Source organism: Hesperophylax consimilis, chromosome 11 (genome assembly GCF_061612785.1).
Source record: "Hesperophylax consimilis isolate HC1 chromosome 11, BYU_Hcon_1.0, whole genome shotgun sequence".
NCBI lineage: Eukaryota > Metazoa > Arthropoda > Insecta > Trichoptera > Limnephilidae > Hesperophylax > Hesperophylax consimilis.
Window position 1 is genome coordinate 13,797,856 of NC_142846.1, and position 23,079 is coordinate 13,820,934.

General features: G+C 31.7%; 1 protein-coding gene and 1 non-coding gene across 2 annotated transcripts in view; both read right to left on the minus strand.

The window, feature by feature from the left end:
* Dh31 (diuretic hormone class 2) overlaps window positions 1–23,079 on the minus strand; it is an 89,599-nt gene that overhangs the window by 16,065 nt on the left and 50,455 nt on the right. The window contains exons 2-3 of the mRNA XM_089637043.1: window positions 2,594–2,707; window positions 2,149–2,250 (exon numbers count right to left, since the gene is read on the minus strand). Coding sequence (XP_089493169.1) covers window positions 2,149–2,250; window positions 2,594–2,691 — 200 coding nt within the window. The 5' untranslated portion in view covers window positions 2,692–2,707. The remainder of the gene's footprint in view (window positions 1–2,148; window positions 2,251–2,593; window positions 2,708–23,079) is intronic.
* On the minus strand, window positions 2,045–2,116 carry TRNAE-UUC (transfer RNA glutamic acid (anticodon UUC)). The gene has a single exon. It is a non-coding gene; the product is annotated as a tRNA-Glu (tRNA).

Genomic DNA, 23,079 nt, shown 5'->3' on the forward strand with positions numbered 1-23,079 from the left:
TACAAATTATTGTACGAGCGCAAAAATGGAGTAGATAGGTACATATACAGGGTGTATCGGCAAGTACCCGACAAACTTTAACCAGCTATTCCTCAGCACATTTGGAGTAAAAAATGTTATTGGCGCTTTGCTGTCCGGTAACATTTTGTTTCCATTAAAAACAAAAAAATAAATAAAAAATCCACACTCCGTCACTGTCATTTGCATTGTTTCTCGTGTTCAACAGCTGTTATTAGCAAGTGTGTCAAAAAGGGTCCTCGCTCTTTCGTACACACTAAATAATAATAGTTAAAAATGAGACGAATGGTGCCGTGCCATTTCGTTGTGATTGTAAAAGCGCGCCAATGTAGGTACGTACGTACATTATTCAACGAAACTCGTACAAAATTTTGCCAGACGGGTTTTCAAACTTTGACAAAGGATAAAACATTGGTGACATGTGGTGAAAATATGAATAATATATAATAAAAACACATAAATTTGTTTTTGACCACTATAGTATATGAATAATAACTTTTTTATTAAAAAAAATGTTACCGGACAGCAAAGTGCCTATAACATTTTTTACTTCAAATGTGCTAAGGAATAGCTGGTTAAAGTTTGTCGGGTACTTGCCGATACACCCTGTATACTTATCTCTCATAGGATTATTAAATATTAATTTGATTTAATTCGTAATTGGTTATTAGAAATTTTAAAAAAAACATGTTGAAATTTCATATAGCTGTCAATAATATAAAAATATTTTTTATTTAGTTTAGCCGTATGTCAGAATAATGGTCGATAATTTATAATATAAAAAATAATAAAAAAAATATTACAAAATAACGCAACAGAAACTAAAAATTAAGCAAGTACCTACCTAGATAGTAGTTTGTATTATTTACATTTGAAATTGGACGGTACTAGCAACACCATCTAACGCCTGAATAAGAAACTATTGCATGTAACTTCAAATTTATGGTTCCCTAACTTTCAAATTATTTCTTTCCGAAAACAATATATATTCCAAAGGGACTCAAATAGACAAGATTATTATTGGTATTTTAGGGAGATAACCAAGTTTGACCGTAGCAACGAAAAATTATCATGTCAGCAGAAAATTTGCTATTGTTTAGTATTGACATGACGTGGTTACCTATTTTGTATCGAATTCGGTGGATGCTGTATTTAGAGAAATTGAAAAAACGCCCTTCAGGAGATTTTCCACAAAACGATGTCATACAAATTATCCTACTAATCGGCTTCAGATTTAGGATAGTATCTACCGACAAATTAATATTATCTACTGTTTTGCAAATATTCAATACAAATTTTGTGCAATGTATTGACTTTCAACGTCTAGACTAGCCCCTACTTGTGGGACAACATTTTTGAAATGTCTCTTTCCCGCACAATATTAGGTACTAGTAGTTCTGTGAACAATTGAAAAAAAATGTTTTTTTTTTAATAAATAATAACAAAAATTTCTTCTGAAATTTTAAGATTTGTAAGTTGTTAGTTAATACATGCCTAATTATAAACTTTGAATTATTTTTATACTTAACTTTTTTTAATTCAAAAAAAGAATTGTACGACTTGTTCAAAAAAATTTCACTGGCTCGAACACTATTATTTTTCAAACTTTGTTCAGGCAGATGGGTAGGTATCATAATATTATATATTCCGAGTTTACGGCTTGTGGTAGGATCCACGCTCATGCGAACTCTGGCGGGGTAAAAAGGTAGTATCCAACACGGTCACAACTCGTGATGTTTTCCTTACCACCCCCAAACTCCTATTTTAAATCTCTACCTAACTGAAGAGGTCTGTCTTTCCTAATCGTTAATAATTATTCTACATATTATATACTTATGTACATTTTACGATACAAGATGTATCTTTACAGCTTAATAATTACATAATAACAGTACATAGACTGTGGATAAATCTTCATAAAAATTTCACTCATATATGAAATAAAATCGCGCAAAATCAGTGCGATACGAAATTAACAAAAAAAAAACGTTTTCAAAACAGAAAATGCAAAATGAAACCTTTTAGTTTCCCGTACCGGGAATCGAACCCGAGCCTGCTGGGTGAAAGCCAGCTATCCTAGCCACTAGACCATACGGGATATGACAATGGTGAAATAATTTTGATACTTACTATTGGCCTTGCATTCGTTGTCTGAGAAGTGACTGTCCGACTCTTGCGAGAATCTCCATCACCACCTCTGGATACGGGTCGGCATCTCCTTCGGAGTAGTAGCTGAAAATATGCAAAACATGTTTTGTTTATTTACGAACAACTCTGAATGAGGAAAATATTTTAGAAATGGTTTGAAACTTGACTACGCAGCCTTACTAATTTATTACTCGTATTTTTGCCGATAGATGGCAGCACTGCTTAAATACAATCTCTCTAGGCGTCTGATATCAATAGAGACATCTGTTGAGAAACTTCGCAAGCAATTGTTACCATTTTGTTTTTGCTTACAGCCAGAACAAAAGTGGCGACTTAGTTTAAATCAATGTCGCTAGGTGGCCATAAGGGAAATCATTAATTTAAAAACAAAAATAATTCATAATAAATAATATGTGTATGTCTTTACCTGTTGTATGCTCCTTGGGCTCCCTGCGCTTCGGCGGCCACCAGGAAGGATACGGCGAGCAGGAGGGCTGCGGGCAATACTGTGTTGTGCCACTGCATCTTGTTGATAGGTGTTCTGTAAAGTAATTAAAACAGACGGTCAAATAATGTGATAAATTCAAATATTATTTCAAATTATTACAGTTTTTTTCTATTCTAACTTTGTGAAGTCGCTATTATAAATTGAAGCCTCTCTATCGTTTCGCCTGAGTAGAATTAAAATAAAATTATAAATTAATTACTCTATAAAAATAGTATTTTCATTAGAAATTTTTGAAAACAAATAAGAAACAATTATTCTAAATACTGTTTTATGATTAAGATTATCTAAGTGATAGTTTCCCTTAATTGATTTCTATCTTTCTCATAAAAGTATTCACAAAATAAATAAAAACCACTTTGTTCCGAAATTGACTGTTTCTAGATTGTCGTCTAATTTAGTTTATGTTGTCATGCCTATATTCGTGGTCACACTAAGAATATACACATTGTTAGATTGTGTATTCCTATAAAAATAATAGGTACTGACATTAATAACGCATTATTAGGCAGGCACATAATATATTAACGGTATTCTACTTTAATTTTCATGTTGACTTAAAGGTTTTCTACATCGATTTAAATTTTACGAATTCTGAATTGTCACCAAATCGTGTTCACCATGTTCGTTTAAGCTCGTGTGGAAGAAGATAGTGACGTCACGCCCGCCAACGTTTGTAGGCATATACCATTGGTTTGCAAAACAGTTCATCTTGGACATGTTTATACGGTATGTATTTAATTGGGTTCCATGATAACTCCTCAAAATGACATTTCAACACACCTTGAAAGGATGATATTAAGACATTAAAAGTTATGAAACAAAAACAAGGTTACATAGTTGCATATGTAACATATTTAACCTAGTTTTTGTTTCATCACTTTTCATAACTTTATAGCACTTTTTAAAGGTGTGTTGAGTTGTAATTTCGAGGAGTTATCCGGTCACCATTTAATTGTAGGAACAACCGTCGTTTATTCTAGTTTCTCTAAAAGTAGTAAGTATTTTCCTCTACTAAAGCACTAACTTCGTAATGTAGGGCGAGAGCTTTATAATAATAATCGATATTATTTACTATTGAATGATTTCTATTGTTTAAAACTAGATTTAAAACATATCTAAACAATGTCAAAATTTCATCCGATCACTTATTTTTAAAGGATTTATGAATATTTCGTAATTTTATTTTCATTCCATTAAAAAATGGCTATTTACCCCATAGGAGTGTGCACCAGTATCAAGTTAATGTGATTTTGGAATGTTTGTAAGCGTACATTAATTTAGTAGTAATTACCTTATTTAGGTACATAGTAAAATACGATTAACATGGTGAAATTACTTTTGTTTTGGAAATCTCAGTATGTGATTATTTATAAGTTGATGCTACAATAATTAATAAATTAGTTAATGTTATTTATTTACGTATAAAATACACGAAAAATAAACACATGAACCTAAAAACAGTAAATACAAATGAATATGCATAAATTATGTTGCAGGGGGTAATACTGTGACCGGATAAATCATCAAAATGATAACATCACATCTTTAAAAAGTTTTTTTTTCATCGTTTCTAATGACTTTATATCATAGTTTAAAGTTGTGTTGAATTGTCACTGTGTTGAGTTATCATAGAACCGGGGTACTGATCAGGTCAGGGATGAAATTTTTATAAGCCAACTGAAAAAATGTGATTGAGGTCCTTTTTATTCCTCTTATTCGGTTACTGATGAAGTTTAATCGGTTATTTCGAAATTACTCATCAGTCATCATCGTCATTGTTCAAGGGTGTAAAATTTGATGTTACACCGAAAGATTAATTAAATTTCCAAGCAATCAAATAATTCGAATTATTGGATAAGATTCAAAGCTTTCACCGCTACGACAAAGATTTTTTAATGACAGTCGAATAAAAAATACATGACTAAAAAAAATCCTTTGATGAATCCCTTCAAGAATAACTAAATTCTCGTAAGAGAAAAGTAAAAGGTTTGTTAAATTCGTTCTCATAAATGTTTTATAAATCTTGCTTGGTAGGTATCCTTTGAAGATGATTGAATTTAATTTATGTTTTCAAATTTTGCACCCGTGTCATGAATATCAATAACCTCCCACTATCCGCCCCATAAGCGAACCATCGTGACCAGAATAAAAGTTCAACCCTTTGAGTGTTTCGCTCGTCCGAACTCGATATTTTTAATTAATGACACCTAGTGACATCTAGCGACAGATTGTATTTAACGAATCGAATGTATTATTATTTGAATAATGGCGTTCTGTCGCGCTTTGATCTATGGGCCAATTTGTAGAAGTCTGTACTAATAATATCCACAATACATACATACCGTTTCACTTCTACAGACCACCACTTCTCACACCAACAAACATACAAACACTCTAATACTACCTACCTACAAGGATATATATTATAGGTATACCACAATGAAATTAATACCGAATGCGTTCCATTTGATTGAAATAACTTTCTTATGACTTTTGAAGGGTGTACCCGTCATTGTAATTTAATATTAATAATTGACGAAGAAGATAATACCAAGAAATCTAAATGAAACATGAAACAGAACAAGACATAACAAATAAAAAGGTAACGGTTTCAACTGGGAATCGAACAATCAAAATGGTCGAGTTGATTGAGGATTTGTTCCTGTAAGCCAGAGATCCTGAGTTTGATTCCCAGCTGCGACCGCTATCTTTTTGTGTTCCGTTTCTTGTTCTGTTTCATGTTATTTGTTAGTATTATCTTATTCTTCAATGATTAGTATTTAATATACATATGTTTAATATTGCTTCATCGTTCAAACAAAATAAAATAAATCTCTTATTAAAACCGCTAGAAAATACAGATAAAACATCAAAGGGTGGTGTTTTTTATCTTATCTGGAATTCGATCTGTTATTTCCGAAAGCACCTCTTTACGTATGTATTTTTTCCTGAAAAATATCTCGAGGCAAATGACAATCGTGCGAGAACAATTTGTCAAAATCTGTGGTTCGTGTCACTACACACAAACAGACTGGCGAGATTGAAGTAGCACATAACATCTGGCTAACAACATGTCTAGGGAAATAATGTGTGGCTCCCTTAGGAAATAGGTAATACAACTAAAGAAGATCAAATCTATTATATCAAAACTAAAAAAATATTCATAAAATTTCTCTTGTATTTACAGCTGTGGTAATGAATTTGAAAATATATAAGGAAATATCGACTTTCTTACCGTAGGCTATGTACGTATTATGTTAAGTTTGGATAACACTCAGTTATCGAGTTATTATTAATTTGATAAAAGTTACAATTACAGTCGTTGACTATGTTAACTTAACTATGTTAATGTTAACTTTTCCATATGAGCTTTTCTCTACGATGTCTTGGAGTCAAAATTTTGTACATATTAAATTGTTCTATTCTACATATTGGCAACTATTGGTTGAACAAAAAAAAACGAAAAAGCTTTAACACTGACCCATGTCTTGGAATCTCTAAAGTTCTTTCATCGTTGTTTTTGCTCCTAAACACGTCACGATCCACACTCATGAGAAACGTGACAGTGAAATGCCAAATGGAGTCATTGATGTTCCCAAAATGGTGTTTACACGTCTCTGAGAAGTTGTTAACTGGATCCACTTCTTTATAACATACCTCGGAGCTATGGCAGTAATATCACTAGAAATAATAACAGGTAAACTTTTTGAGCTAAATAAAGAAGAAGCTTTGAAAGTACCATCCCCTGACATCTCCACTTATCAAAGTTAACAGTCCGATGATTCGAGATGAATAATGAATTTATTCGAGAAATGTACCAATGTAGTTTTATTTCGGTAATCACGTAGGTAGGTAATAACGAGTCATTAGGGGATGAGAAACACAGTAGGTACTATTTCCCAGGGTTACAGGGGTAGGGTCAGGTTGTCAGTTAGCGAGTTCATGAGGAATTTATGAGCACATATCAAAGAAAGGCTAGACGTTAACTACATAAATCCAAATCCTTCGTCGCCATTGCGCCATTATACGCGTTGAAATAATATCTTAGTAATTTCTAATTAGAATTATGTAGGTATGACTAACTACTCCAATTCATAAGGACTTTTAACTGAAGATAGAGTTATTATCGTATGTAAGTAAATACGTAAACAGAAATACAAAGTAAAATTAAATCATTTAAGTGTTATTTAACTAATTTTATAAACTTACACAATTTATGAATAACAAGTATTTATAATGAAGCCAATGATGTATCTTCTTCCGTGCGACAATAGACCCATGAAACAACTTCAAAATTATGTGACAAAGAATCCTAAAAAGGGCTATTATTTAAATACCTATATGCTAAAATATTCATCACAACCTTCGGGCTTAATTTTTTTACGTACAGAAGAAAAGAGAAGTATTAATTTGTACTATTTAATTCATGCTTGTAATTTATTTTTAAGCACAGCAAAGAAACTAGTTCCATCTATTCGCTTTAAAATCCAATAATTTATACACAAAACGCATTGTGAGATTTTTCAGGCATCCATCATCTTTTCAGGTAAAGTTTGTATGGAGACTCACACAAAGACCTGTTGCCACAATTCCTGAAAGGGGAAATAATCTCTCGCCACGTAGATTATTATTGCCAACCATTCATTCCGTTAACCCTGCGTTCTCATGTCCTATATTTTATGAAAGTCAACCGAAAATGTGACATGCGTAATTCTGTTTGTTGGAACACGAAAAGACTGTTCTTCTTTTAAATAATAGCGGTGCTTAATTTAATTGCTAAATATGTAAAGTAACTGGACAAAAGCCTGTGAAAAGGGAACTGTAACTCCCTTTGGTATTACACTAACGCAAATGCGCAAAGCGGGGAATTCGTTGGATACGAAAATAAATCTTACACACATAAAATAATTTCTAAATTAATTTAAAAAATATGTCATTTATCGGTATATTTTATGATTTTCTTTCGAACGCAACACAAAAGTGAACCGAATCAATCGGTATTATTGCACCCCAATTGTTGAATGGTGTGCGACGGAATGATACTTGGAAGGGGTAAGAAACCAGAATAATGATCGTTCGATACAATTTACTGGATGAATCGTACTTTTGACTTCCACGTAATCTTTCCCTCCTCATCGGCATCACAACATGTTTCAATATATCTGGATTTAACTACCCTCCAGCCAAAATCAAATTCACACTAATTAATACCTAAAGAAGGGCTAATCAAATAATACAATTGCAAATAAAGTGCCGATATTACGAGTCCCGAACTAAGCTTTTTTGATACACTTCAACTTCACACAACAAAATCATTATTTCGTTTTGCAGCTTCTAAAGCTCATATTTTTAATGATCTGAGTCTCCCTTTTTATCCACCGCTAGTGATTAATGATACGAATTTTCTTTTAACTTCAAAATACTTAAACATTTTAGAAGGAAAACTTTTGCAATTTATTATATCATACAATTATTATTCACTGACGCAGATTTCCAGTTTCCAGCTAATTGGCGGTCTTTGTGGGCAAATTGTTTTAGATAGAGACTTGAGATCCAGGAATACCGCGGATTGAAGCTTTATGAGACTTGATACTGTTTACTTTTCATTCTGAGCCTTTTATTGGAGAGATCAAAGCTGTTTTAATTGAAAAATTAAATGAGCCTTACTGCCTGGCTAAAGTGATATTAATACTAAATCTTTCAGAAATATCTGAGAACTTTAAATATTATGCGCATAGAAAACGAAGTTTCCCATTATTAAGGCAATTGGTTTAAATCTGTATGGTACATAGTTATCATGATTAAAATTTTGCTCAACCATGTACCGACATAATATGTAAAACAATCATCAATTCAGGACAAGGGTTGAAGATTCCCAATCTCACAGATTTATTCCTCCTGAAATTCTTGCAATAGCTCATACCCAACAAACCTTCCTCAAGTTTTCTATGAGACAAGTTATTGCCATGTTTTACGATGATTTCCCATGTTTCTACCAAAACATGGGAATTTATTAACAATTTATGACTCCTTCTACGAATGATGTTCGCCGACAACAAACAGAGCTCTATATGTACCGAATTTTAATAAAGATTGAAACTAATTTGAATTGAATCACTAAAATTTAGTTGTTCTTAAACTAATGTGTTAATGTGTAAATACATAGGCGAAATCTGCGATGAAGTAGGTACTAAAGGTGAGTATTTAATTTGCATGAGTTTTTCACAAGTGTTCAATTTTTTTAAACAAAACTTTATCTGCACTGTGCTCCAGAACATGACTCCAGGCTTATTAACTCAAAACTGCTCTTAAATGCATCGCGGGGTAGAACTCCAACATACCTTCGCATATTATTGCAGAAAGAATACCTATAATAAATTCCCTCCTACAGCCTTTTACCTTATTATAATAGTTTCCTGAATGTTTAATCTGATCTCATTTAGTGATTTAGCAGGGATACCCTGGTTCATGGGGTGGGGTTTACCTAGGTCTAGGAGGCGATTGCGTCCGCCAACCCACTATGAAGCGAACCGGTTTTGGAGAGACCGGTTAAGGGAGATCTTTTTACCCCTCCAGCAGTACTCTCTCGACCTATCGCATTGCACCGCAGTGAGAGATATAACTCAAACGTCCGTCAATCCTAGACACACTGACCAACAGATTCCTACCCACCCCTCATACCTTTTTTTCCCTCCCAGATCTTCTTCTCCTCCCTTTCCTTAAAAAAAACTAGATAACATAGGCTCTGAGGAAAATTATTTTCCTCAGGCCCTCCTGTGTGGAGCTAATATAAAAAATATTATATTTAAAAAAAACACCTTTTTCAATGTAAAAAGTCGTACATTTAAAGGTTAACTCGCTTAAGGAAGCAGATCTGAATAGTATTTTCCTGCCTCCAGCTTCTCATCTCTTTCCTTCCTTCGTCCCCTTCCGCCTCAACCTCAATTATAGGGATGCCACGGAGCCCGCTGATTCCAGGCAGTTGAAAGTGTGTTGTCGATCAATAGTCATAAGTTTATAAAAATGGCTTTTTATTTTTTACAAAGAGTCTCCCAAGTCATCGTTCAAACTGTTTGCCAATCACCACGACGTATCGTCCACGAATTTAATTAAATTATTCGACATTACAATAATGATGGTATTTACCAAGGTATTCACTTAATCATGGTGGTGTCAACCATGATTGGATTGTGTGAATAGATCTGTACAAATACGATATTAGGTCTAACCTTTGTTTTATCTGTGAATTGTCGAGAAAACACACAAGCTATGCGAGGTTATTTGCAAATCAGAGTTGCCAAGTACACATTATTATTATCACAAAAAACGTTACTATGAACATTTCAGGTTTCATTTGATTGTTTGAGGGAGAGTTTGAAGAGTAAATACTATCATTGAGTAAATAATTTATTTTGAAAAAAGCAAACCTTTCCATTATCATTATAAAAAATCCCTTTTATATGAGAGAGTAAAACTGGAAAGGTTTTTAACATCAAAAACATTAACTGCTTACCTACTGTATTTTTTAATTGTATTTAATTGGTAGAAAGGTACGCTTCGATCAACATGACATGTATTAGGGGGTGACCGGGTATCTATCTATCAGATATCAATATGATAGTTCAACACACCTACAAAAAGTGATATAAAGTCATGAAAAGTGATGAAACAAAAGCTAGGTTAAATATGTAACTATTTAACCTAGTGTTTGTTTCGTCACTTTTAATGACTCTATATCACCTTTTAAAGGTGTATTTAATTGTCATTTTGATAAAATATCATGGAACCATAAAATCAAAATTAAAATTAAAATACATGCTAAGTATGAGACGATGTACTACTTTGATCGAGGCAAGGAGTGTATGTCGGGGGAGAGTTATGTGACGTCCCATCTGATTTGTCGACCCCTATGGAGAATGTAGCGATCTAAATTAATAAGTTTTTCGTCAAATTCTCATTTAAAATTTAACCTAAACATATAAACAAAATGCTGTCCCGGTAAGACAAGAGACATTCTGGCTAAAATAGGATTCTATGTCCCGGATAATTTTGTGCGAGGCCGCCAACACAGGCTTATGATTCTTCCTAGGTGTAGAACTAACTTACCAATGGTGATGCCCTTGGGAAGAATCACTAGATTAATTAACTGCCTCGCAGGAAATGTGGATATTTTCCACATGTCCTACAACGTATTTAAACGTGAAATATTATTATTCAAGACTCAACATTTTAAACCTAAATTTTAAACTTTTTTCTTTGTCCCACTTGTAAATGTATTTGTTATTCACTTTTTTGTACATTTTATGTATGATATTGCAATGTTCTGGTTTATACTGTTTTTGCAAATAAACAAATAAATAAATAAATAAGAGATCTTGAGTTCGATTTCCTAGTTGTGACCGTTATCTTTTTATTTTTTGTGTCTTGTTCTGTTTCATATTTCGTTTAGATGTATTAGTATTATCACCTTCTTCAATGATAAATTAACAAACTGTCATATTACACTTTGTTAATTTTGTAGAAATATCACACCCATTATCATTACATTGTGCCGGGTACAATAAAGTAATTTATCGGAAACAATGCACGCCAAAAATTATTTTATGAATATCACATTAACGTTAGCAATAAACCGCTTTGTGGCCAAACTTACCGCATAAATCAGAAGTAATATGAAATCCATTATTTTCAATTTACAAATGGTAGTTAAATGCCAAGGATTTACCATGTTTGGTTTAATGACTTTATTCACCTAGGGCGGAATAAAGCAAAAATAGATAATATTTCGCATTATTATGAGACACAAAAAAAATTGTAATTGAGTTCCTTTGTGTGTATTTATTTCCAAGGAATGTTTACTATTTATTGTCATTGCTTAAGATCATAACCATTAATCTCAACTTCCTACAGATTGCATAATCTTTTGTATTCTTCTATTTGTATTCAGTAGCAAATACTCAAACCTCGAGCTGTTACAATTTTTTTATTTCGTTTTATGTTTCTCAATCCTTTATCTTGGATATAAATGAAATAGAAAGTGCTCAAACAACAAAAACTCTCCACGAGTGAGATCTAGTGTAATGAAATTATTACGGCTTTTCTATGTAAAATGTGTAAGTCGACGCAACTAATTTTTACTATTAACTTTGTTTCCTTCACGCTATAAAATTTTTATATCAAATTAACTGCCACGAGAAGCAGCTTGTTTGTTAAATATTTTCCAAATATTTATGTAAGTAAAAAGATTTCGTTCAAAGAGGTTTTAAAATAGGGGCGAAGCAGAACAGTGCATTTAAATAGCATCATAGAATCTATTGGTAAATTCATATAAAAGATTGAATCCTGTGCTACTAAAAGTTAATCTTTGTGAATCTACAGTAGGAGCTTTTATAAGCTCTCCGTGCGAATTTCATAACTTAGTTTATTACAGACGGTACTACTCGTACTTCTATGAAGATTATCAGACGAAATGTAATTCCTAAGACGAAGTCGAAGGAGGTTTATTCACAAAGCCTATAATAAAGTAGTAAATGGCGAAATTTCATAAAGTTTTCCGAAAATGTTTCAAGTATTTATCTTGTTCCTGTAGGTTTAAATAATGTTAGAGTAATCTTTTGTCGAAAGTAAACGTTTCCTTTACTATTTCACATGGTACTTTTGGCGTTATACTAAGAAATAATGACGTCTCAGAACAATTGTGTTAATTACTAACTTCTTTGACTTTCGGTTCGGTGGATTTACGAGAAAAATGGATGGCAAAGAGTACACATGAATGTTTTAACGAATGTCAAAATACGTTTTTCGTTGGAAACGTTTTAAAGGAAAATATGAGACCCACATAAACAAAAAGACGAACTTCGTTAATCATTTTTACGTTGTTTTATTTGACACAATATAGGAATTTGTGAAATAAGTAGGTACCTACTACGTAAGGGTGTCACGACGATATAACACTTGCGTGAATTTCACATACCAATATTACACCGCCAGAATTACACGTGGTCGAAATTACACATGGAGAGAATCGTACCCATTTAAATTTAAGATACTGGAATAAATCTGTTTTGAATTAGTTTTATTGTGTACCTACTTTATAAGTTAAAATGTGGGCTAAATAAGTTTACTATTCAAAAAAAATTAAAAGTAAATTTTTTTGTAAGAAGTAAAAAATTTTATTTTATTTTACCTACTTTTGTTCTGTAACTAAATACATTTTCAATGTTTATCTTTTCTTGGATCATGAATGGTACATTTTATGTATACAATTGCTAGCCGAACCACGAATCTTGGGGAAGGAATGAATAATAATAACGAATTCCCATAATTCGTTGTTCGGCTCGCAAATTAATACGCAGCATAAAATGACTTGTTAAAGCGTTTCAAACGTGCAGACCTTCACACGTGTGTTCAAAGGAATCTCTGAGGCCTAACTTGTCTTATTCTTTGATAAACTTTGCTATCGAGTCTCACAATTACTCTTGATATAATTCCCGGCCTTTAGTCTTATAAAATTGGGATAATATAATATACACGGTCCATGAGGAATATTCATTTTAAGGGAGAATACGTATAAGTCTGCGTTTTCATTTGCAAAACTATGTATAAACGAACCAGCAACTGTAATGTAATTTTTCGTGAACACCTCACTTCGAGAATTTGTGCTGAGGTGTTCGAATGTTTTTGATAGTGTTATAATATAGGCATGGTGGCAAAAGTTCTGGTTATCCAATAAATCCCGCCTCCCAAATTGATAATAAAGTACAATGCTAATACATCGTTGAATTATCTCTATGGTATTATCGCATTTAACTCTTGACGGACCAATATGCCAAACAAAATGTCTGTGACAAATTGGATCTTCCGACGACCCTATTTTCTTTCTTATGGGCTTTTGAACTATAGAAATCCCAATTATTTAGTCAATTATTAAGGCGATGCCATACGTCGTGTAATATTTTGAATCGAGCCGCCATCAATAACACTCCTTACGTAGATGGGGATAAGGCTTAAATTCCCGCTTAACACCATCCAGCTGTTTTGATTTAGGCAAGAAAAAAACATGGCCAAAAAGTGCCTTTTATTTTATTTTGTGGATGTTCAGGCATAAATATTTAAATGTATTCCGATCATTTTATAAATAACTTAATTTGCCACATTATACAATAAAACCATAACCGAAAATGGGTTCGTAAGTAGGAAATTTTGAACTTTAAAGCAGTTTTCATCGGCCTTATAAATTATTTTTTTCTGGTCTTACAAAAAGACTTATGTAAAAAATACTCCATCATTTCATAGGCCAAGATGTATTATACTCGCGGTATTTATTTAAAGCATTTGAAACATTTCTAGGCGACCAAATTTTCAAACCAAAAACACATGATTTTGCATTACTACGTATGGCATCGCCTTAATGGTAACTTATGTATTTGCGCAGAAAAACTTTAATATTTTAATTTTATTATTTTAATATAGATCATAGTTACATTAATACATACATATTTTGCAAAATATAATATTTAGGTACATAATTGGTCATGTATATACTTTATCAGAAAAGAGGAGCTCTTGTATATATATATATATATATATATACATATATATTTTTTTAATATAAGTTTTTTTGGAAAAAAAGTTTGATTTTATTTATTTGTTCTTGTTGGTTCGTAATACAGCGCAATTCGGAAGGGAGATTATTGTAGTTTTTTTATGGCTTGGTAAATATAATGGTTTTGCATTTGAGTTGTTTTAAAGATTGGCGTAGTAAATTGATTTCCATTTCTCATCAGTTTGTAAAATTCTTGATATTCTGTGTTATTTTTTTCTTTACACATTTTTATAATTGAAGTTTGCTTAAATATATCATCAATATTTGGTACTGGAAACAATTTAAAAAGCAATTTTGTTGGGAAAGTAGAGTTTTTTTTAAGTATTACCTTTATAATAATTTTTTGCGAGACTTTTACTAAGTTTAGGTTGTTTTTATAAGATCCTCCCCAACCTATGATTCCGTAAATAAGCAGGGAGTGGACAAGAGCATAATATACATTTTTTAGTATTTTCATATTTCTTAACCTAACAAATATATGTATACATTTCCTTTACTAACTCCGTAATATGGCTTTTCCATTTCAAATTTTCATCGATGATCACACCAAGATATTTAATTTCAGAAGAAGAGTTGATTACAGTACAAATAGGATTAAGTAGTTTACAGTTGACATTGTCACAATTTTCATCATGGATTATGATATTTACTTTGTGTTTAGGTATTTTTTGTAGTGAAAATAATACATATGTTGTTTTTTTGGCATTAAGTGTGAGTAGGTTATTATCAAACCATGATTTTAAGATATTAATACATTCATTTGCAAGTTTGTTAACTAGTTCCCATGTTTGACCTTTTATTAATAAAACATTATCATCAGCATAAGAGATTAATTCACTAAAATACTAAAAATTTTGTCAGGTTTATAAGCGTATATAAGGAGGATAGTAATTTTGGGTACCACCTACTCCCCCACTTGGTTGCGGGGTAGTTGAAAAAATAATGAAAAGCTCAAGGACATAAAATTTTATGCATCATACTTTGCAAATAGATAAACATTTTTGTGAGTTCTTAGAATCTTTATGTAAAAGCATCCTTTGGCTTGGAGACTATCAACATCATAGATTTAATCTGAGATAAAGACATCACACAGTCTGTTCAGCAAGTTTGCTACGCGGAATCTAGGTACTACGAGCGTGGGAAATAAGCTACGCTGAAGCCAGATGTATTTACTGGGAGACGAACTTGTGCAGTAAAATTGCATAGCGTCATAGTCTACTGATGATTTGAATAATAAGAAACCACCAAATCGAATACACGTGTACACCAAACTATAATACAAGATACCTATTCTAACCAATCCAACCATACTTCCCAAAACCTTAATTGACCAGTCACAGTGCTTTCCTGCTAAAATTTTCAAACAATTTTAAAAAAATGGTTGGTAAATAGAAAATAAAAAGTTTAGGATTGTACCTTCCTTCCCAGGGACTGGATTCGGCTGCGCTAACAGCCTAACCAAATGCCGAACGAATACGACTGACATTAATTTCGTGTATTATAAACTGGTGTATTATTTCCGTGCGTGTGTACGTGATTGCCACCAAAAGATGATAGAATGCATTGTCATCGACTACGAGTCTATCTGCCTAATTTCAGCTCGGTCGGATAGCGGAAAGTTCCAAGATTTGCATTAATTTGTTCCCGAAAACGAAAGTGTAATACAACAGATTCAAAAAAGCACTAGAAAACTTTTAATGACATTGTTAATAACCTATTTATCATATTCATACGTATCTCAGAAAAAATAATTATGAATATAATTCTCATGCACGTCTTTTTCACCTACTATAATCTATATGTTTACACTCTATACAATATAACTAATAACTATGTTCACTATAAAACAGGCAGCTGCCTATTGTGGTTATTTGATGTACCAATCCAATGTAATTGTCTTATTTTTTTTATTATATTTAATTATCATATATTATATATATATAAATAATAATATCATTTGATTTTTTATCTTGATAAAATATTATTATAATCTATTTTTATCGCTGGGAAATTCCTTTGCCGAGATAGACGTAGGAGTACACAAGTAGACGAAAAATTAAGATAAATTTTCCCGTCATATTTTATAATGTAAGTGAGAGAATGAAAATGGAAAACAATTGCGGGATAGCATTTGAATATTCTAATATCTAGACCGCAATCAAAATCGAGCAAAAGTTTTTTGAAGTATAATAGAGAATTTCATTTTGTACCACAAAACTCAAAGGTTTTATCTCCATCTAATAAAATCATCATCTTCTTTAATCATGATGGATTGCTGATTGCTACAATTATAACGCAATTAATACTAAGTGATAAACTAGCTTAGTGTTTTATAAATTCGTCAGAGAGATCCAGAGATTCTTTCTTAGGAAGTCCTAGAACAAATTTAATAGGAACAAGGACTGAGTAATAATCCTAGTTAATTTTATTAACTACGGATGTTCGTGCTTGGTTTTTCTTAAGAAATTATCAGAATCCTTTACCGGGATGGGAAAAAAACAAGTGGACAACACGTTTCTTTGGTAATGGAAAAACGTCTGAAACTTTTCCATGTTACGATTGTTGCCTTAGTAATTACTACTTCATTAAAGTTATAAGGAGACTTGTTATTTGTTGTGTAAACTTCAATCTTCCCTTCGACGGATAGGAATTGGTTATGTAACTTTCCTGGCCACACTTTTAATTGAATGTTTTTCTCTTCTTAATTTTCTCGTTGAAAATTATATAATTTTACTGCACGCTCTGATTTCTGACTGTAACTTTTGTGTCCATATGTCAAAAGAGAAGGTGAGATAATCAAATTGTCCTAAAATATAATAATCACTTGCGAATACATTTTTGACGCACAATCACAACTATTCATTTATGTTATCATACACATTTTATTTTCATATCTCTAAGACATCGATTAAGATTTGATAAGAATTTTCTCTTTTAACACTAGAAAGACCGTAGCCGTCATTTTGACGGCTGCCTGATGTAAGGTGACGTTATTTTGCTTAAAGTTTATTTGTGAATTTTTTTTTTTTTTTACTAGCCATGATTCTCAATTTTACGACTATGCTGAAAAAAACATGAACGTATCATATTTACTTTTTGTAATATAATGATTTATACCTACAAAGACCGCCGCCGTCAATGAAACGGTTTACAACCTTTTTCGTCCGAATTTATAACATACCCATTCCACCTACAGGTGAGTTTGATCCTGAAGAACTGGCAGAAAAAAAAATTGAATTATAAAACTTCTGAAAGACGACAGTGCCAAATTAATGTAAAATGTAAGAAAAACCGAACAAATGACACGTGTGCTAATTGCAAAAAAACCCGTTTGCGGAAAGTGCATCGAATATTATTAAAAGAACACATGTTTGTACCAAATGCGTACTTTATTAAATAAAGTAAGCAATTTCATTAATTATTGTTTTATATATTTTATATTATACCATAAATTACACTCACATGCGATCAGCCGTCAATATGACGATTGCGGTCTTTATAGGTATGGAGCAGTACCCGGTCGTTCAAGTGTTCACATAATAATACTACACGAGCACTCGGTATGCAGATAAGGTTCAATTAACGCTTTGTATTTATAATACTTGGAACTTGTAGAATATTTGTCTTGTGGCTCCTGATTAAACAATCCAAAGGGAATCCACCTACATAATATTATGAACAGCTTAAGAGGAAGCTACAAACCAAAATTGTGTATATTCTTGGTATGCCTTATATCGTCACGAATATAGGTAATAGCCATTAAGATCGCTTGGCAAACAGAATCTAGAAACACTCGATTTCAAGCACAAAAGTGTTTTTATATTGTAAATAATTTTTAATAAAGCAAAAATAGTTAATCAAAAGAAACTGTCACAGATAGACTTAGCTATAATATTGTAATTTTTAGATTTTCTTTCATGTGTTCATACATTTTTATTGAAAAAATAGAAAAAAATTGTAGTTTACCTTTAAAGTGCTACTACAAGTTATTTAAATTTTTATTTGTCTTATACTCAACGGAAACGATTGGAAAAGCTTCAATTTATCTAAAGCATACTTTTGGTATTCATAATGTAAACCAATTTGTTTACAAACAAACAAATTGGTTGTTTGTTTGTAAACAAACCAAAATAATGATTTATCATTAAGCTTCGTCTTAATACATAGATGAACCAAAAAAAGACACCCAAAGAGATACATTTCAAAAGATTTATAAATAAACAACAACTTTTGCAAGTATTTAATGCCATTAGTGTTATCCAATACAGAGTGAAGCGACTAAAATTGTGTGCACGCTTTCTTGTGAATTTGATTGCGTGTTCGAATGTTTGTTGACTTTTGTTTTGTTTGTTTGTAAGAAGTGCAAAAAGTTATGTGAACTTTTGCAACTCCAAAATAGTTCATTCGTTGTTTACCATCCTGCAGTTAATAAGTACCTAATAATATTGACTTGGGTAGTGGAAAGAATTTTGCCAATTTTAATATTTATTTTCATCAGGTTGTCATGTATGTAAATGCTTAATTAATTTATCTCTGTTTCGTGAAAAAAATAATGTTTTTTATAAAGTTAAACCTCATTGCGCGCAACATTTTGGCCTGCTGACCTAAACAATAGACTGACCTAATAAAATATGTTTGTCCCTTCCTAAGAAAAATGTGCCCAAAATGTTGTTTATATTACCGAATACTACTTTTTAGAAGATTTAGCTTCTTCCAAAAGATGGCTCTCTAGAAATATCTTTACAAAAAAATTTCGTGAACCTGTAAATGCCCGATTGCAAAATAATTTATCCATATTTACATTTAACCCTACAGGCTATTTTGTTCGTTTTTGGGAACAACTCACATGGTCTCATGGAAATCGTTGTATCTCCCTTGCTGTAATGGTTATAAATATGATTTTAACAGAGAAAATACTACGCTTTATTTAAAAATATCGAAATAAACTACAAAAGAACTTATATCTGCACTTTGATAAAAAAGAAAATAACAAAAAAATATATAAACATTCGTGAATTTTTCATTAATTACTTTTATATGAAACGATAGAATTGTGAGGTAACAAATAGCGTTTGTAATACATTTTGTGTAATAAAATGCGAAGTTTTTAATTTTAGTTCCAAAAAACTTAAAATGAGCCGTTTAAAAAAAATGTTCGTATTCAAAATTTTAATATTTCAAAAACAATATATTTTTATTTATAATAATAAAATTTGAAAGCGTATTTTATCACCTTTCAAAAAGAGTTTATATTTTCCGGATACGTTCAGAAATATTCCATTTATATGGATTTTATTGGAAAGTGGAAATTCCCCGACCAAAATCAAAAATAACAGAAAATATTAAATTTTCTGTAGTTCCGTTTCAAGACGCTAAATTCCTAAAAATTATATTGTTTTAAATGACAGATAATCGAATGTCTTAGAATAAACAGTTATTTGATCGGTAGCTGGTACTACCACTTTTACAATGGCTACAAACAACACACGGCTCGCTTCTAATGGAATCATAAATTCTTTGGAAGTTTAAATTCAGTGTGTTCTTCTATAGGCTGACATTATTAGTCTGTCATAATAATTATTAATCGTAATCATTCTATTAATAGTATTTTCCCATTGATGTTGAAAAAATCAACGGGAAACTACTACCCTTTAAGGCTTTTTATGTGTTTTTAATACGATTAAAATGCTTTGTTCTGTATAAATAGATTATAGATTTTACGAATTTGTGTCATTATTTCTGATATGAAAATCCATTTTTTTCTAGAGCGGAATTTTCAGATTTTTTAGAGACGGGGTAAAAATAATGACGAATTATTTTATTTCTCGTCAGTCTACATAATATATTCGTGTAACGCATGCAAAACCCAATAAAATATACGAAGAAGAAAAATTTTTAGATAGTGCATATTTTTTAAGAACTATTTTTTTAATAAAATATTGACAACTCGTTTATCCGCGTTAGCGACATTGCCCTAGCAATACAGGTTAAGTCACAATTTAAATAGAGGTTATAATAAAAATGGTATGTATTTGATTTTACAAGTATTACAATATTTTACAATTAATGGAATGCTTATTATGTATACAGTCATAGAACGCTTAAATGAAATTAACAAATTATTGTAAGCAATATAAATATCAGTAATTGTTGATTGAAGTACTATTGAACTATTTTGCGCATTAGAAATAAGCCGATGTAGCTCAGTAGTACATAGCACCTGACCGGACATCAGAAGGTACGGGCTCAATTCCCGTCGGCGGCATTTATTTTTACTCGAGAGATATTTTCAATTTGCATGAATGTTTCAGGTGACATAATAAATAAATATCTAAATAAAAATGTGCTATGCATAAAAAACCTTGTCTTTTAAATATTATTTTACCATTAAAAAAAAAATAAAAGAAATTAATTTATTCCGCAAAAAATGTATATTTTGAACCGATGTCGCCGACAGAGAGACGAGATATTGCCGACGCAAAAACGAATTTGTCTTGTCCTGTAGTGGATTAAAACTTTTAAGTTGGAAACATCAAGTATTTTGTATGCAATGCTTATAGCAGCCAATTGCTTAAATTCCCTCTCGGGAAGTATCCGACTTGTTTTAAATATATTATAAAACCAGTAAGATTTTAAAGTTCCGCTGACAAATTTATACTAAAATTGTACTTGACAACTGTTTCGCCATGCAGGTTCTCTTTAGGACAACCGCCGTTTCTTGTTTCGGAGTAATTTGTCAGAGGGGTTTTTTTTTCTCCAGGGGATATGGAACAAATAATAACATCATAGAAGAACAACAATGGAAGTCCCAGCTCGGAGCGTCGTTGTTAGAGAATGCAATTTTGTTGAAGTAATTTTTTTTTTTTTTTTTTTATTATTTTAATATAGATCATAGTTACAAATACATACATTTTTTTGCAAAATATAATATTTAGGTACATAATTGGTCATGTATACCTTATCAGAAAAGAGGAGCTCTTGTGCCTGATAAGGGAGCCACGATTCTTACTTCAGTGATTCAATGTTATGTGTAAAATATAAATATAATATATCCATATATTTTTTTAATATAAGTTTTTTTTGAAAAAAAGTTTGATTTTATTGATTTGTTATTTTATTTTATTAATTAAGGGAAGTGTTTCCATTATTTCAACCCCATTATCCCACCAGTGACATTATTCATGAGAATTTTGCCATTTTGTTATTCAATGCAAGCGTAAATATTGAAATACACGATGGACTGAGACATGATTGGTTTACCTAATAAAATAATCATTTTATTCTTAACAAAAGACTCTTTATGTGGGCTTGGTTAATATGCATGGCTTTTTCACATTTTTGCACATTAATTAATTAACGTACTTCCACCGTTTTCATTTAAATGTTTAACACCACTGCACCATTTCGAGCTCTGCACTATTACTATTTCGTCTATTTTTAAGTACACGAGTATGTACACTTTATAACGACATTAAAAATTGAGCATTCATTTTTTTCTTATTGTTTATTGTATCTGAAAAAATCAAAACAATGTAGAGAACTTGTCTATGAAAAATATTGTACTCATCTAAAAAGTCATGACTTGTTAGTACCAGCGTGTCTCAAACGTTGTAAATTTTAACAGATTTGTAACCGCCCACTTAACTTTCAAGCTATTTACTATCGTGGATAGCATGAACATAACAACAAGCACGATTCATTCCAAATGCCCATTAAAACCTTAATTACTTCCTTGGGAATCAAGCCAGTGGACCCGGTTTATACATGATAGCTCTTTCAAATAGATTCCATGTTCCCAATTTATTAAGTTAAAACGAAAATTAATTCAACAGGTCCCAATTATTTTGCGGTAGGCATGTTATCAACCCCACAAAGTATTTCCTCAAATCCAGGTAATTCCTAGAAGTTTCAACTCATAGAATTTGGTAATAATTCGTTTTTACGACGGCATTTGACATATCGTAAAAATTATCAATTCAGCATTTAAATCTTCTTTGAGAGAATTCTCTTAGATTAGAAAACTAGAAACTCGTCGTTACAAATAAATGTTATCGAAAGTTTCATTTCTTTTTTTTTACCAAGTGAAAGTGATAGTCTATGGTGCATTTCTTATGCCCCTCCGCTCATGGACAAGCAACTAGAAATAGCTTAAGACACGTCTCTGCGTCACAAAAGCAGATGAACGTACGTTCAGCAAATACTTGTAAAAGCCAAAAAATACAGTACTTTAAAAAGGGTAAAATAATGGGTTTATGCGTTATAAAAATTATAAAACGTTTATAATATTTATTGTATTTACTGATTATCTCCACCCAATTTCCCGTACACGGTAGGTATCATATGTAAATACATGTAAACTACCTCTAGTAGAGTGAATTTATTTAGGTATAATCTTGGAGTAATGATATTCAGGTATATCCTAACAATAACACACTCACCGCTAGGCGGAAACTTTTGGCGGGGATGTCTGGGAAATTTAACATCAGGAGTTAACTAAATATCATTTGGTCGGCTCTAGTTTTGAACCATTCATTTCCGTCCGGCGCGGCGGTTGACCCTTGCAACAATTGGTGTGGGATGTTATTTGTTTTAAATCAGTTGAAAAGTTACTTGTATCATATGTTGTTAAACGCGAGAGAATGGTACAGTATCATATTTTTTTGTTTGTTTTCTAAAACGTAAACGATGGAACAACGCATTACCAAAACCCGCTATGTCAAAGTAATTGTAGTACTCCTCAAATTTTGTCAGCCTGTACTGAACCAAACATCTCTCATTTGAAAGGATAACTCATCGAATC